The sequence below is a fragment of the Eubalaena glacialis genome, chromosome 11 (assembly GCF_028564815.1).
Source record: "Eubalaena glacialis isolate mEubGla1 chromosome 11, mEubGla1.1.hap2.+ XY, whole genome shotgun sequence".
NCBI lineage: Eukaryota > Metazoa > Chordata > Mammalia > Artiodactyla > Balaenidae > Eubalaena > Eubalaena glacialis.
This window is the reverse complement of record NC_083726.1, coordinates 49,926,282-49,943,254: the sequence shown is the minus strand read 5'-3', so window position 1 is coordinate 49,943,254 and position 16,973 is coordinate 49,926,282. Positions and strand designations below refer to the sequence as shown.

Genomic DNA, 16,973 nt, shown 5'->3' with positions numbered 1-16,973 from the left:
AAAAGAAAGAAAGCCAGAAAAAAAAGATATGACATAAGAACAAAGATAAGAATGGGAGAAGATTTCTTGTCAGAAACAAGCCTGGAGACAATGGAGCAACACCATTAAAGTATTGAAAAAAAAACTATCAACCCCAAATTCTATATTCAGAAAAAATATATTTAAAAAATAAAGAGGAAATAAAGGCTTTTTTTCTGACATAAAAAACTGAATGTATTCATCACCAGTAGAACTGTACTACAAGATCTGTTAAAGGACAAATGCTGGAGAGGATGCAGAGAAAAGGGAACCCTCCTACACTGCTGGTGGGAATGCAAATTGGTGCAGCCACTATGGAAAACAGTATGGAGGTTCCTCAAAAAAACTAAAAATAGAGTTACCATGTGATCCAGCAATCCCACTCCTGGGCATATATCTGGAGAAAACTCTAATTTGAAAAGATACATGCACCCCTATGTTCATAGAAGCACTATTCACAATAACCAAGACACGGAAACAATCCATTTTTTTTTTAATGGGCGAAATATTTGAACAGACGCTTCACCAAAGACAATATATAGGTGGTAAATAGGTAAATCAAGAGATGGTCAACCTCATTAATGATTGGGGAAATGCAAACTGAAAACACAATGTAATACCACTACACTCCAGCTAGACTGGCTAACATTTTTAAACACTGACCATATGAAGTGATAGCAAGGATACTGAGCAATTTTAACTCCCACACACTACTGGTAGAAATGTAAAATGATTCAACCACTTTGGAAAACAGTTTAGCTGTTTCTTACATAGTTAAACCTACACCTAACCTATGATCCAGCCATTCCACTCCTAGGTGTTCACCCAAGAGAAATGAAAATATCTCTCCAAACAAAGACTTGTATATAAATATTAATAGCAGCTTTATTTGTGATAGTGAAAAACTGGGGGAAAAAAACCCAAACAGCCATCAACAGATGAATAGATAAATTGTGGTATATTATTACAATGGAATACTACTTGGCAGTGAAAAAGGGAGAAGTAATTGATACACTCAATAACATGAATGAATCTCAAAATAATGATGCTAGGTGGAAGAAGTCAGACATTAAAGAGTATAACACATACTTAGATTTTCCTCAATTTACGATTGGGTTAAGTCCTGATAAACTTATTGTTAGTTGAAAATATTGTAAGTCAAAAATGCATTTAATACTCCTAACCTTCCAAACATCATAGCTTAGCTTAGCCTACCTTAAAAGTGCTCAGAACACTTACACTGGCCTACAATTGGGAAAAATCATCTAACACAAGCCTATTTTATGATAAAATGTTGAATATCTCATGTAATTTATTGAACACTGTAATGAAAGTGAAAAACAGAATAGTTGTCTGGGTACAGAATGGTTGCAAGTGAATCGGTTGTTTACCCTCATGATCACATGGATGACTGGGAGCCGTGGCTCACTACCACTGCCCAGCCTCAGGAGAGAGTACCGTACCATGGATCACTAGCCCAGGAAAAGAGCAAACTTCAAAATTTGAAGTACAGTTTCTACTGAATTCATATAGCTTTTACACCTCTGTAAAGTCAAAAAATCATACCATTGTAAGTCAGGGATCATCTGTAGTACCATTTATGTTAAATTCTAGGAAATGCAAATAAATCTATAGTGACAGAAAGCTGGTCAGTGGTCCCCTGGAGGCAGAGTGTCATGGGGAAAGAGGGAGCGGATTACCAAGCCACACAAAGAAACCTTTGTGGGTGATGGACATGTTCATTATCTTAATTGCGGTGGTGGTTTCACAAACATACACATACATCAAAACTACCAGATTATACACTTTAAATACGTTCAGTTAATTGCATTTTAATTATATCTCAGTAAATCTATTAATACATCATAAATATTAAATATACACACAATATATGAGAGAGCATACATACTACTCTTATGATTGCTTTTATGCAAGGGGCTCCTCAAACTTCTAGCAGGTCTAAAGCAATTTGTTAACCTTTCTCCAAGCTTTTTCTTTTTGTTCTCATAGTGGATGACACCACCATCCAGCCAGCTCCCCAACTGGAAACCTTAGGCTCATCCCAGTCTGCTCGCCTCCTCAGACTCCCCTCGCCCTTCCCTGTGGCTCTAGTGTGCATACTTTAGTCCAGGCACATTATTGCAATGCTCTGTTCATTGTTTCCTTTGCCTCAGGTCTCACCCCGACCTACACCCCTCTCCATTCACCAAAGAGGTCTTTCTAAAACAGAGTATTTAATCAAGCCATGCCTTTCAGTGGCTTTTCATTTTCTCCAGTATGTAATCCAAACTCCTTAGCCAGTCTTACCATGTCTTTCTTCATCTGGCCCCTATCGGCATCTCCTGGCCAAAGTCTAAACTACAAGCCTGCCTTTTAAGTTCCCCAAGCCACATTCACACACTCATACACATACATTCATATTCAATTACTTGCAACTTCCTGAATATGGTATGTTGTTTTATACCATCAAGGCTTTATTCAAGTTTCTCCCCTTGCCATTCCTGCCCGTTATTCCCCAGGAAATTAAATTCGATCATCACATCTTCTAATAGCACTATTTGTGTCTATCCCCCCATACACCCCAAGCCTCAGAGCAGGTAGAATTATTAACTACTTCTTCCTTTGCACCTTCCCCAGTGAATTTGTCAGACAGAAAACTCAGCATGAGCACATGTCACATTTCATGATTCACTAAACTTCTCTGTTTACATTTCTCTCCCCAAAAGAGCATAAGCTCTGGAGAGCAGGGACCAAATCATCCTGGTCTCCCCTATAGCACCTAGGACAGGACCTAGACAATATACAATTAAACCAAACTGCTGTAAGACAAGTTGCAAGAGGTCAATTTCCAACATTTACTTGTTTCTTTTAGTCATTTAGTTTCAATTGATTGGGTTTTCCTTTTGTCTTTATAACACCAATTTTTGTCTGTTTCAGTTCCCTTCTTCCTCATGAAAAAAATATACTCATAACAAAAAACCATTCATTTACTAATCATGAACCACCCTGTACCATTGTGCAGTTATGTCCCACACATGAGAGCCCAGTTTAAGAAAGCGTTCCATTCATTGTAACATGCTCATGCAAGGCTATATCCTTTTTCTACTTTGCATAAAGGTACCCTATAAGCTAAGGATGGTCCTGGTCATAAATAATATACTAATGAAAAATTCGTGAATAATTATGGCACAGACTGCTAATTATTGGCCAAAATTTATTTCCTCTTCTTCCTAGCCATAAGCTAGACTACGTTTCCCAGGATTCCTTGCAGTTATTGTGGCCAGGTGACTAGTTCTTGCCAATAGAATATGACCAGAATGATATGTGTCATTTTGGGAGCCAGGCTTATAAGAAGATGATATGTCTTCTTCCTGCTCTCATCCCCCTTTGCCTGACTAAACGCAAAAGGCCTAAGGAATGACGGAGCTGCAATGTGGAAGGCCCCTGGATCTCTGATTCATGATGTGGAGGAAAGTGACCTCATCCAGAAACATTCCAAATGGAATTTTACATGAGTGAGAAATAAAGTTCTAAAATGTGAAGCCACTGAAATTTGTGGGCATATTTGTTACAGCAATTAGTGTCTCTCTGATATTGAAGTTGGTATATATACTTGAATGTGTTCTTGACTTTGGAAAATTGTTACAAATGCATTCTTCCCATATATAAGAGTATATTAATGTTAAATATATACATAAGAATTCTGCATGTTCAAAAAGATTCAGTTTTTATGACTCTTCTTTATTTCCCCAGCCTCCCTTCTCTCTGCTACTCAGTCTCCCATTCCAAAGGTAGGAATCTGGAACTGAGACAAATTAGAATATTTCTTAAAATGAAGGAATTCTTCCACACGAAGATAAAAGCCAGTAAACTAAAGCCAAAGAAGTAAAAGAAATGATGGATTCAAAAAGTTGGTCTTTTGGTAAATTAGCTATTTAGCAAATTGACTTAGAGCAGGTACATGAAATATTCTGAAAATATGTTTGGGGAAAGGAAAGATGGGGGAGGGAGGAAGGAAGAAGAGGGGAATGAAAGAAGGAAGGGAAGGAAACCCTTGGTCTCAGACACTCGATGGCTACCCATCAACTATAAATCCACAAACCCTCAAAGTGTGGATAATTATTTATTTCCTTGCCTTCAGCACATAGTAATAAGTGGCACACTGCTGTGTGAAAAAAAATAAATGAGGGGAGAAAAACAGGGCGGTTTACTTGCCATGGACATTTGAACTTTGTGTTTGAATTTTTTTTCCATAAATTTATTTATTTTATTTATTTATTTTTGGCTGCGTTGGGTCTTCGTTGCTACGTGCGGACTTTCTCTAGTAGTGGCGAGCGGGGGCTACTCATCGTTGTGCACGGGCTTCTCCTTGCAGTGGCTTCTCTTGTTGCGGACCACGGGCTCTAGGCGCATGGGCTTCCGTAGTTGTGGCTCGTGGGCTCTAGAGCGCAGGCTCAGTAGTTGTGGTGCACGGGCTTAGTTGCTCCGCGGCATGTGGGAGCTTCCCGGACCAGGGCTTGAACCCATGTTCCCTGCATTGGCAGGAGGATTCTTAACCGCTGCACCACCAGGGAAGTCCCTGTATTTGAATTTTGAACTAAGAAATCTAAAGCCTAGAAATGTTCAATGGTTGATTGGTGATATTAATGTCAAAAGAGTTGTACCATTATCTATAGCAGTAATCTTAAAGTTCCATGGGAACTACAAAATGGGGAAGAGATATTGATCAACTCTAGCTGACGACATGTGATCCACTATCTAATTCCTGGTTGCTCTAAACTTAGTTTTCTTCTCTGGTGATACAAGACAACCTCCACCAAGAATAACTCAGATATAACCCAGGTTATACCCCCAAGGTAATGAGATTTGGTAATAAATTACATGAGCATTCCATCACTGGAATTGTAATATCTCCCCAACCCTAATAATACCAATGAAGTCCAACGTCAGTGTTAAAGAAGGAATTTAGTACTTTGCTCTTGTAAATAAGTGAAAAATTCCGCCTAGTTCAACATATAATCAACAAATTCTATTAGGTAAAATAGGGCTGATGATATGAAAATTTTTAATATCACAAAGTAAAATATCTTTGCATCTTCAGCAGAGTAATATTTTTTTAACAGTTCTGGATGTCCATTAAAAAGTATCACCAGAAATAAAACATCCACATAGAATCAGAGTATTTTAAAAATACTATATACAATTTATAAAGAGGCTGTAGTAATCCTTACTCCTTAGTATTTTCTTCAATTATTAAGATACAAAATAAATAATTGTTGGATTCTCTAAGTTACAGAAAGCGATTTGTATCATAGATTTTGCTGGTTTTGCTATTTACAAGTTTTTTGGGGGGGTGGTTTTCAGAAGAGCAAACACCAGTGCTTATGGTGGGCATAAATTCAAATCCCAAGTAAGTGAACACATTGAACAAATTACTATATGCCAAAATTCTGTATGTAAGTTAACTGTCTAGAGCCCTGGAAGCAACATCATAAATGCAACGCTGGCTTTTTTTTTTTTTAATTAATTAATTTATTTATTTATTTTTGGCTGTGTTGGGTCTTCGTTTCTGTGCGAGGGCTTTCTCTAGTTGCGACGAGCGGGGGCCACTCTTCATCGCGGTGCGCGGGCCTCTCACTATGGCGGCCTCTCTTGTTCCGGAGCACAGGCTCCTGACGCGCAGGCTCAGTAGTTGTGGCTCACGGGCCCAGTTGCTCCACGGCATGTGGGATCTTCCCAGACCAGGGCTCGAACCCGTGTCCCCTGCATTGGCAGGCAGATTCTCAACCACTGCGCCACCAGGGAAGCTCCCGCAACGCTGGTTTTTTAATCAACCCCTCAGAATCCTATTTATCCTAAAGCATTACATAACCAAAGCATTATTCTAGAATTCTGGGTCCTGGAAACAGGGGCTGGGCCATTTCCTCCTGTTTCCAGATCATGGAAGAAGCCTTGGACCAGTTTTGAAATGTGTCGAGGTTCTGCAGAAATAGAACCTGCAGAACTTGGGGCCCCTCTCAAAGTCCCTCCTTCTTGAAAACTTACCTGCTCCATCCAGACTCTAGTATTTCTGCTCTGAAACCCCAGAGCTTTGCTAGCACTAATATTATGCTGCTTTTCCTTTCTTCCTCTTGTTATAATTGTTTGTGAAGTTACCTTGCCATCCCCTTCCTTCTGCCTAGAATCCTCCTACCAACACACACACACACACACACACACACACACACACTGCAGAACTCCTAGAGGGTAAAGTCTGTGTTACTCATTTTTCCCACAATACCCCAAATAGCAAGGGCAACAGGGGAAATACAAAAAGTGTTAATTATTTTCTATGTATTGGCTGTTTCTATATTGACTATATTTAGTGTCCCTTTTTGACTAAGAAAATATCACATCTCAGAACAGTCCAACAAGAGCAGCAGAGAGAGGGAAGATGAGCAACATTCTCATGAATATTTTCTTCATCATTAATCATTTTAAAATATTTTCGGGCTTCCCTGGTGGCGCAGTGGTTGAGAATCTGCCTGCCAATGCAGGGGACACGGGTTCGAGCCCTAGTCTGGGAAGATCCCACATGCCGCGGAGCAACTGGGCCCGTGAGCCACAATTACTGAGCCTGCGCGTCAGGAGCCTGTGCTCCGCAACAAGAGAGGCCGCGATAGTGAGAGGTCCGCGCACCGCGATGAAGAGTGGCCCCCACTTGCCGCAACTAGAGAAAGCCCTCGCACAGAAAGCGAAGACCCAACACAGCCATAAATAAATAAATTTAAAATATTTTCCTCATTAGTGTTTTCTTATTAAGATGTTCTTTTTCAAAAACTCTTCATGGACACATCTTTCAAATTATTTCATAAGTTATTTTTTCCTGAAATATTGTTTATGGAAACATGCTTCATGAATATAAATATATTCAATGACTATATTCATTTTTTTAAAAGAACAGTTAATTAGATATAAAGTTGTTAACTAGGTAACTAAAAGGGTAAAGAGAGACATCATAGAGGTAGTAACTGCAGGAAGCAGTTACCATCTCCAGGCTGGAGGGAACAAAGGGAAGAGGTTGAAAAAAAAATGGAAATGACAGCCATTGCTGAGAGCGACCTGTTTGCCTTTTGCGGTGGAGAGTCATTCTTGACTCAGAATCAGCACATCTAGGGGGGTGTCTGCATCCAGTAAAAAATGAGATGACCCAGATTGGGTTATAGATGCTATTTCTGGTTTTATTTTTATTTTTCAACCCCAAATTCTATAGACCAAGACATGGATTTAGTCACAGAATCCATTCCTAGAAAGTCCACCTAAGTTTCAGATGGTTAGAGACACAGTATGAGAGAGGAGAGCTTTAAAGCAACCAGCAGAACCATTGGGAAGGGGGAGAAAAGTTTTCTGTAACTTGCAAAGCTTTGGTTCATTGCCATATTCAAGAATTAATTATAGCCTGAGGTCCCTGGAATGAAGAGGGAAAAGAGAAACAATATGACAATTACACATCTGGTGGAAGGCACAGCTGCTTCTGCTTAGGAAAGCTGCCCCCATCCCTGTCTCCCCGAATTAAAGCAAATGGTCAAAAAAGAAGAAAAGAAAATATCACATGTAAATTAATGTCGCCTACTTCACATTTTATAACTTCTCCCTCCTAAACTCCGCCCCAACCACTAATTTAGAATTCCACACAGAGCAAATGCTCGGTTAATTTATATTAAACAGATACTAGCTTCTGTGGCCAAAAATATAAAATTATAATTGACAGAAAGATTAAATGCAAGGCCTATTATTAAAATTAAACCTATTTCCCTAAAGCAATGTCTGTGGAGACTTTCTAAAGCTCAGGCTAATCCTAGACTTCTTTTTTACAGTTTTACAGAGGTGGTTGGTTTACTCCAGCACATAAATGCCTTAGCTTGTGAGACAAAGTGACTGAAGTCAGCAAGGGTTGTCTTGGAGTGGGAGAATATAAGAGGGAAAGCCCAGAGTTAGGTGGCGCTCGGGGTGGTTGTGCTCATATTTGGCCGCAAGAGGGAGCCAGCCGCTTTGGAAAGCCTCCGCGACCAGCCTGAGAGGTACCACCTGCTCCCATCGCGCTGTGGTCCAAGGCATTGAAAAAAGCATCTCTTGACAGATAAAGGTCCCTTCAGGAAATAACTTCTCCCAAAACAAATCAAGGAAAACCAGAGTTCCTAGATAGCTCTATGTTTTCTAAGTTTTTCATCTAGAACATTGCTTGATTTGGGTTATAACTATTATGAAAAAGGAGAAGTAACAACTGACACTGCAGAAATACAAAGGATCATGAGAGACTACTACAAGCAACTATATGCCAATAAAATGGACAACCACAAAGAAATGGACAAATTCTTGGAAAGGTACAATTTTCCAAGACTGGTTCAGGAAGAAATAGAAAATATAAATGGACCTATCACAAGTAATAAAATTGAAACCGTAATTTAAAAACTTCCAACAAACAAAAGTCCAGGACCAGAGGGCTTCATAGGCGAATTCTATCAAACATTTAGAGAAGAGCTAACACCGATCCTTCTCAAACTCTTCCAAAAAATTGCAGAGGGAGGAACACTCCCAAATTCATTCTACAAAGCCACCATCACCCTGATACCAAAACCAGAAAACGATATCACAAAAAAAGAAAATTATAGACCAATATCACTGATGAATATAGATGCAAAAATCCTGAACAAAATACTAACAAACAGAAACCAACAGCACATTAAAAGGATCATACACCATGATCAAGTGGGATTTATGCCAAGGATGCAAGGATTCTTCAATATATGCAAATCAATCAATGTGATACACCACATTAACAAATTAAGGAATAAAAACCATATGATCAGCTCAAAGGATGCAGAAAAAGCTTTTGACAAAATTCAACACCCATTTATGATAAAAGCTCTCCAGAAAATGGGCATAGAGGGAACCTATCTCAACATAATAAAGGCCATGTATGACAAACCCACAGCAAGCATCATACTCAATGGTGAAAAACTGAAAGCATTTCCACTAAGATCAGGAACAAGACAAGGATGTCCACTCTCGCCACTCTTATTCAAGATAGTTTTGGAAGTCCTAGCCACAGCAATCAGAGAAGAAAAAGAAATAAAAGGAATACAAATTGGAAAAGAAGAAGTAAAACTGTCACTGTTTGCCGATGACATGATACTATACATAGAAAATCCTAAAGATGCCACCAGAAAACCACTAGAACTAGTCAATGAATTTGGTAAGGTTGCAGGATACAAAATTAATGCACAGAAATCTCTGGCATTCTTATACACTAACAATGAAAAATCAGAAAGAGAAATTAAGGAAACACTCCCATTTACCACTGCATCAAAAAGAATAAAATACCTAGGAATAAACCTGCCTAAGGAGGCGAAAGACTTGTACTCAGAAAACTATAAAACACTGCTGAAAGAAATCAAAGATGACATAAACAGATGGAGAAATATACCATGTTCTTGGATTGGAAGAATCAATATTGTGAAAATGACTATACTACCCAAAGCAATCTACAGATTCAGTGCAATCCCTATCAAACTACCAATGGCATTCTTCACAAAATTAGAACAAAAAATTTTACAATTTGTATGGAAACACAAAAGACCCCAAATAGCCAAAGCAGTCTTGAGAAAGAAAAACGGAGTTGGACGAATCAGGCTCCCCGACTTCAAACTATACCATAAAGCTGCAGTAATCAAGACAGTATGGTACTGGCACAAAAACAGAAATGTAGATCAATGGTACAGTATAGAATGCCCAGGGACAAACCCATGCACATATGGTCACCTTATCTTTGATAAAGGAGGCAAGAGTATACAATGGAGAAAAGACAACCTCTTCAATAAGTGGTGCTGGGAAAACTGGACAGCTACATGTAAAAGAATGAAACTAGAACATACCTAACACCATATGCAAAAATAAACTCCAAATGGATTAAAAACTTAAATGTAAGACCAGACACTATAAAACTCTTAGAGGAAAACATAGGAAAAACACTCTTTGACATAAACCACAGCAAGATCTTTTTTGACCCACCTCCTAGAGTAATGGAAATAAAAACAAAAATAAACAAATGGGACTGAATTAAACTTAAAAGCTTTTGCACAGCAAAGGAAACCATAAACAAGACAAAAAGACAGCCCTCAGAATAGGAGAAAATATTTGCAAATGAAACAAGAGACAAAGGATTAATCTCCAAAGTACACAAACAGCTCATGGAGCTCAATATCAAAAAAACAATCCAGTTAAAAAATGGGCGGAAGACCTAAACAGACATTTCACCAAGGAAGACATACAGATGGCCAAGAGGCACATGAAAAGATGCTCAACATCACTAATTATTAGAGAAATGCAAATCAAAACTGCAATGAGGTATCACCTCACGCTGGTCAGAATGGCCATTATCAAAAAATTTAGAAACAATAAATGCTGGAAAGGGTGTGGTGAAAAGGGAACCCTCCTGCACTGTTGGTGGGAATGTAAATTGATACAGCCACTATGGAGAACAGTACGGAGGTTCCTTAAAAAACTGAAAATAGAACTACCAAATGACCCAGCAATCTCACTACTGGGCATATACCCTGAGAAAACCATAATTCAAGAAGAGTCATGTACCACAATGTTCATTGCAGCACTATTTACAATAGCCAGGACATGGAACCAACCTAAATGTCCATTGACACATGAATGGATAAAGAAGATGTGGCACATATATACAATGGAATATTACTCAGTCATAAAAAGAAACAAAATTGAGTTATTTTTAGTGAGGTGGATGGACCTAGAGTCTGTCATACAGAGTGAAGTAAGTCAGAAAGAGAAAAACAAATACCGTATGCTAACGCATATATATGGAATCTAAAAAAAAAAAAGGAAAAAGATGGTACTGATGAACCTAGTTGCAAGGCAGGAATAAAGAGGTAGACATAGAGAATGGACTTGAGGACATCAGGTGGGAGGGCGAAGCTGGGGCGAAGTTAGAGTAGCATCGACATATATATACTACCGAAAGTAAAATATTTGGCTGGGCAGCAGCATAGCACAGGGAGATCGCTCGGTGCTTTGCAATGACCTAGAGGGGTGGGATAGGGAGGATGGGAGGGAGGCTCAAGAGGGAGGGGATATGGGGATGTGTATGCATATGGCTGATTCGCTTTGTTGTGCAACAGAAACTAACACAGTACTGTGAAGCAATTATACTCCAATAGAGATCTATTAAAAAAAAAAAGAGAGAGACTATACTATTCACTGTCTTAATAAGATGACCTTATAAGTTAAGTATAGAATAAACCAAAGATAAGTGATGACCTTTCCATTATTTCAGGCAAGGGAACTGGCCCGGAGCATTCTCTCCGTGTTCTGCCAAGAGGTACCAGTTTGTAATTTTTATGCCTGTTGTTATTTTAAGGGAATAGGAGAGTTCATGGAAAACTATGCAACCCAAGTCCCAAACAAGGACGTAACTTAAACACAGACTAACCAAAGAGGACATAAATTTGTTGAATTTTTTTACCTACCTGAGCAGCTCACCCTCATAAAAATGCCTCTGCACTATAGACTGGAATTTGGGTTACTGAGTACTTTCATGGACCGCAAGAAAATGATGTCCTAACTCTTAAAAACTAAAACTCCACTTCCCACTGCCCAGAGTTCAAGTTTCTGTAGCCCTGGTGCCGAAGGGTAGAAAGCTCATTTCCTTCTGGCAACCCAAGGACTGTGGTATCTTCAGGAGCCCACACCCCAGTTCGTACCACCTTCAAGTACAACCACAGGAGGCTTGAGAAAGCACACTTGGAGCCCAAACAATGCCACAGAAAAGATTCAACACTTCCCACAGAGGCAAGCCAACTAATACTGCACAGATCCTGGCCTGGTTGTTTTGCTTTGTTTTGTTTTTCTGTACCAATCTTTAATATTGTGGATGTTTTTACAGAAAAGTGTGGTCACTTTTACCTTCTTAATTAATTCCCCGTTGCTTAGGGTGACAGCAACCACACTGCAGCATCAAATAATTTAGGTACCAAAGAAGACACACTTCTTTTTTTCATTTTGTTTTGATTGAGACTTTGCCTTATACAGGGTACAACTCTAAAAACTTACATAAAAATAAGATAAAAAATCAATCTAAAAGCTCTTATCAACATGGGAAAGAGAGGAGGTGACAGAAAGAGAGAAGAAAAGAAAGACAGAGGAAGGAAGGGAGGGCAGGAGGGAGGGAGGAGAAGAAAGAAAGAAAGAAAGGAAGGAAGGAAGGAAGGAAGGAAGGAAGGAAGGAAGGAAGGAAGGAAGGAAGGAAGGAAGGAAGAAAGAAAGAAAGAAAGATGGAAGGAAGGAAGGAAGGAAAGAAAGAAAGAAAGAAGAAAGAAAGGGAAAGAGAGAAAAGAAGAGAGAAAGAAAGAAAATATCCTAGAATAGCATTTGGCACATAGTTGGTGCTTAAGAAATATTTGTTAAATGAATGAATGAATTAGTTGGGAATCATATAAAGAGAGAATGATTTGAAAAACTAGATATTCATTTGAGAAGCATCTCCTGTCACTTTAGCTCTCTTCAACATGTTTTCTGTGCCATTCCTTAAGAAATAATACATAGTGGCATTACAAGTTATACAGGGTTATTTGATACTGTTTCCCTGGTGATGGACTCTCCATTTGGACTACAAGCCAACAATTAGAAAACCCCTTTACCCACTCTTTGGGGTGAAGACAACTTCCTACATGCTGTTTTCTGGATAGATGTCTAGGATCAAATTCACCTTATTTGCTATGCATACTTGCACAGTGGCTCGATTTCTGCCTAAGGCTGTGAAAGTCTTCCACAAAGTGTGTTTTGTTGCAAACTTGTAATTGGAGTTGACCAAAAATATCTTCCATGAAAAAGGACAGTAGTTGTTCTTGGAATCTGCCGTTTTTCTATAAATAAGATAGAATAAATTGCATAAAGTAAACCATGAGTAGCTTTCGTAAAATGACACTGAAGCATCCCCCGATTATTACTTCATGACCATCTGGAAAAAATAAAATGCAAGGAAATAAAAGCATCCAACAAGTAGAAACGTGAGAAAGAAAAAGACCCTCTGGCTCACCATAAATAGTTTTTTGTTTTCTTTTTTAATAACTGTACTTTTTTTACGTGATCTTCCTACAATAAAACAAAGAGAAATAAGATTTATCCAGAATTTCAAACGTCCCTTTGGTCATCATTCTAAGCAGAGCCTAATACTTACTGGAATTGTTGCTTTGAGCCTTGCTGCCTTGACATAGAGCGTATCAACAGCTTGGGACAGTGTTCCCCTTAGGTAGCAACTTGCGGCGAAGGAAGATTGCTTGTGCCTGGCAATGGCAAGAGGCAGAGTGACAAACAGCGACCCAGACCTCAAAATGCAATTCACCCACATTTCCCTCCACCCCACTTTGGGCTCATGTCACTCACGGCAGCCAGACAGCTACTCGTGTCGGTTAGATGAGAGGATAACCTAGTTACTTTAGCCCTCAAGGTTGCCTCTCCAATGAGATGCTGTGAAAGATAACTTACAGTTTAGAGAGAGGAAGATCACTTCAGTTGTTCTATTTTCTTAGAGCTTGCTTCATAATCAAAAAATGCTGACCACATCATCTGTGACCTTAAGTAAAAGCACAAATTTACCAGTAAGGTTGGGGCCCTGTTCCCAAAAAGAATTCAGAACCTCCGCTGCACGTCACAACAGATTTCAGTATTTTAAAAGTCATGTCATGCTAGTAAAAGAACTTGTTCTCCAGGACGCCATGTGATTTTTTTTTTTTTTTAATATGAAAAAAACCTCCTTTTCTAACAAGTAGCCCAGGAAAATTTGACCAAAAGGTGGAATGAGCAGCCCTGGGAAACCTGCTCATGACCTCAAATGGGTTTGACATTTGTCCTTTGCCAGATCCTTCACCTGCCCCCCTCTTCCCTCAGAAGCCATCGTTCTGCAGCCTGGCATCAAGACCCAAGTCCTCAAGAATTTTTCCAGCTCAGAAATTGCAACTCCCCCAACATATTCAAGACTTTTTTGAATCTGGACCCAGGATTAAGACCTACAATTTAATAGGTTCTCTATCATCTCTGTCCAAGCTGACCACCCAGACTTTTCCTTTAACCCTAGACTTCCAGGAGAGTGCAAACTCCTTACCTTTTCATCTTTGAATTCTCAGTGCCTACCACGATGCCTCATGTAAAGCAGAAGCATATTCAGCATTAGATGAATTGTACTTCCCTTTCCACATCATGAGATGCTACTATAACTGCTTTGTTTTTTCATTTATTCCATTAACAAATTTTTATCAAGGATCTGTCTACAAAGAACAGTGCTTGGTACCAGGGGGCTACGTACGAAAGCAGGTGTTCCATGGACTCCCATCCTCAACTCTGTCCCAGTTCTTCCCGTGGCGAAAAATATGGTTCCTTTCGTGTAGCATCCCCAGGATAAGAAGTGGACACAGCTCAGAATCATATACTGAGAAGCAGAGCTAAGTCACCAAAACCCGGAATGAATGGAGCCAACATCATCCCAGGCAAGTTAACACGAGGACTCTGGTTGTGAGTAAGTGATTCATCAAAACTAGGCAGGGTCAGTAAACAAGCATCAGAACCCAAGACTGATTTCTAAATCAAGGCAACCAGGGCTGGCAAAGGAGCAAAGAGAAAGTATAAAGTAAAAGGTCCAAACACATGGAAATATTTTTGGCTGTTTCAGATAGTAAGCGGATCTCTTTGGCAAGCCCAAGCGTCATTTCCACAGGAGCACCTCCTCTGATAAAGGACACTCCCTCTGAAATAAGATAGGAACCCTTCCTAAAGAGCTACGACAGAAGACAGCTGATCAAGACTGCAAAGTGAGGACCACTGAAGTTTTATAGAAATTCAGGAAAAGCAAGAATTACTTTTAGCTAAGAGTAGCTTAAAGGCTGTTGGAACTGGGACATGAAATATCCTAAGGTTTTTTGTTTTGTTTTGTTTTGAGCAGAGTAATGCCTACTGTTCAGAGTTCTTTTAGACAAAAGAATGTGAACATCAGGAATCAAAAGTCCAAATGCCTTCAGTGGGCAGGGGATTAACATAAGCACCCTGAGTGGGTAGACATAGGACAATTGAGACTGAACTGCTTATATGGCCAACAGACCTAAAATCTGCCCAATTATATAGCCTATTAACACACTGTGTGGGTGCAATAAAAGCACCACACAGAATACTTCCAGGAGCCATATACTGCCTTGAGCAACTAAAATTTGGGGGCCCCTGATGTGTACCAACAAAATGTAAGTGCAGCTCAAATTGCTAATATTGATAAAGAAAGTCAGTGTGGGTGCTGACTGTTTTTTCACCTCTGATAGTTGCATTTCCATAAATGTCTTATATCCCTCAAATCCTCATAATCCAAGGAAGATCATACATATCCCAAGGATATTTCCGCTTTAGTTTACAACCAACTCAAGAAAACCGTGGTCTTTTCTTAAATGACTGAAAACTATGTCGCCCCGTTGATCACAGTCATCCTACACCTTAGTCAGCAGACCTGCCTCGTTAGGGTCCTTTAAACAGTCAAATCTCACCTCACAGGATGAATAGGGATTATCCTTTTGAATAGGATCCTCAAAGCGTGGGCCCTGAAGACAATTCCAAAAGGGGGTTCCAAAAATGTCCTGAATAACAGAACTATTGCAATAAGTACATAATGTCCTTCGGGCACCGATTTAAAAGAGAAGTTTCTGCTCATTTGGATCAATTTTTATTATACCGCTTTCACAAGTTTCTTATACAGAACTGTATAAAAATTGCTGTTAATTACAAGGAGATTTGGTTTTGAAACTCAGATCCACTTCTCATTAGTTGTATGGCCTTGGGAAAGTTACTAATCCTCTCTAAGCTTCAGTTTTTGCCATCATTAAACAGGACAATAATTATACCTACTGCAGAGGGTTGTCATGAGCAAAAAATACAGCAATATAAATAGAATGCTTAGCACGATGGCAGCTATAGTAGCACTCTGCAAGTGGTAGCTATTTCATTCTTATTTTTTAAACAATAAATGTGTCTTAGTCTGTTTAGGTGCTATAACAAAATACCAGACTGGGTAGCTTTCAAATAACAGAAATTTATTTCTCACAGTTCTTCAGGCTGGGAAGTCCAAGATCAACATGTCAGCATGGTCACATTCTAGGAAGGGTTCTCTTCTGGGTTGCAGACCACCAGCCTCTCACAGCATCCTGACATGGTGGAGCCTCTTTTATAAAGACACGAATCCCATTCATGAGGGCTCTGCCTTCATGACCTAATCACCTCTCCAAAACACCATCACCTTGGGGTCTAGGTTTCAACATATGAATTGGGGGCAAGGGAGAAAAACACAAACATTCAGACCATAGCAAAATGCATGTGTAATACCTGTATAATATTCAAGTTCATTACAATCCTTGAGAAGCTTTGGGAAATGGTTGAAGACAGCAAGAAAAGGGAAGGATGAACAACGATCTGACATTTCACAGTGTGTGGGCATGAGGAATTCCATTTATCCCACACACATCCAGAAGGCAGACTAGAACCAATTAAGTGGGTATTTTAGGGCTGCGACTCCTACGTAATATACAGGAGAACATTTAAACACTTTATCTGCCCCAAAGCACAATTGACTGCCCCAGTTCCCAAATGCCAGCATGACAGGCATTCCCCTTGAAATTTAAGTCACCTCCCACCCAGAAGAATGCTAGCAGCCCTCTCTGATGGTCAAGCATGTCCAATAAGCAAAATGAGCACACCAGCTCAGGCAGAGAATCACAGCTCACTTTGAGTCCTCGATGATACAATGTTGCATCTGCCCCTCTGTTGGAGGAAAAAACAATTGGGGATTTTTAATTTGCTAAACCATTTTGTTGACTCTAAGATGCTTTCCTTCCACACCTTAGTATCTCTGAAATCCCAGCCTG

General features: G+C 39.5%; 1 protein-coding gene across 1 annotated transcript in view; it reads right to left on the bottom strand.

The window, feature by feature from the left end:
- The window catches only part of IL26 (interleukin 26), a 24,678-nt gene extending 11,249 nt beyond the window's left edge, over positions 1-13,429 (bottom strand). The window contains 3 exon segments of the mRNA XM_061206644.1: positions 12,810-12,944; positions 13,114-13,173; positions 13,259-13,429. Of these exon segments, the coding sequence (XP_061062627.1) occupies positions 12,810-12,944; positions 13,114-13,173; positions 13,259-13,429 (366 nt within the window).
- Between the last annotated feature and the right edge of the window lie 3,544 nt (positions 13,430-16,973).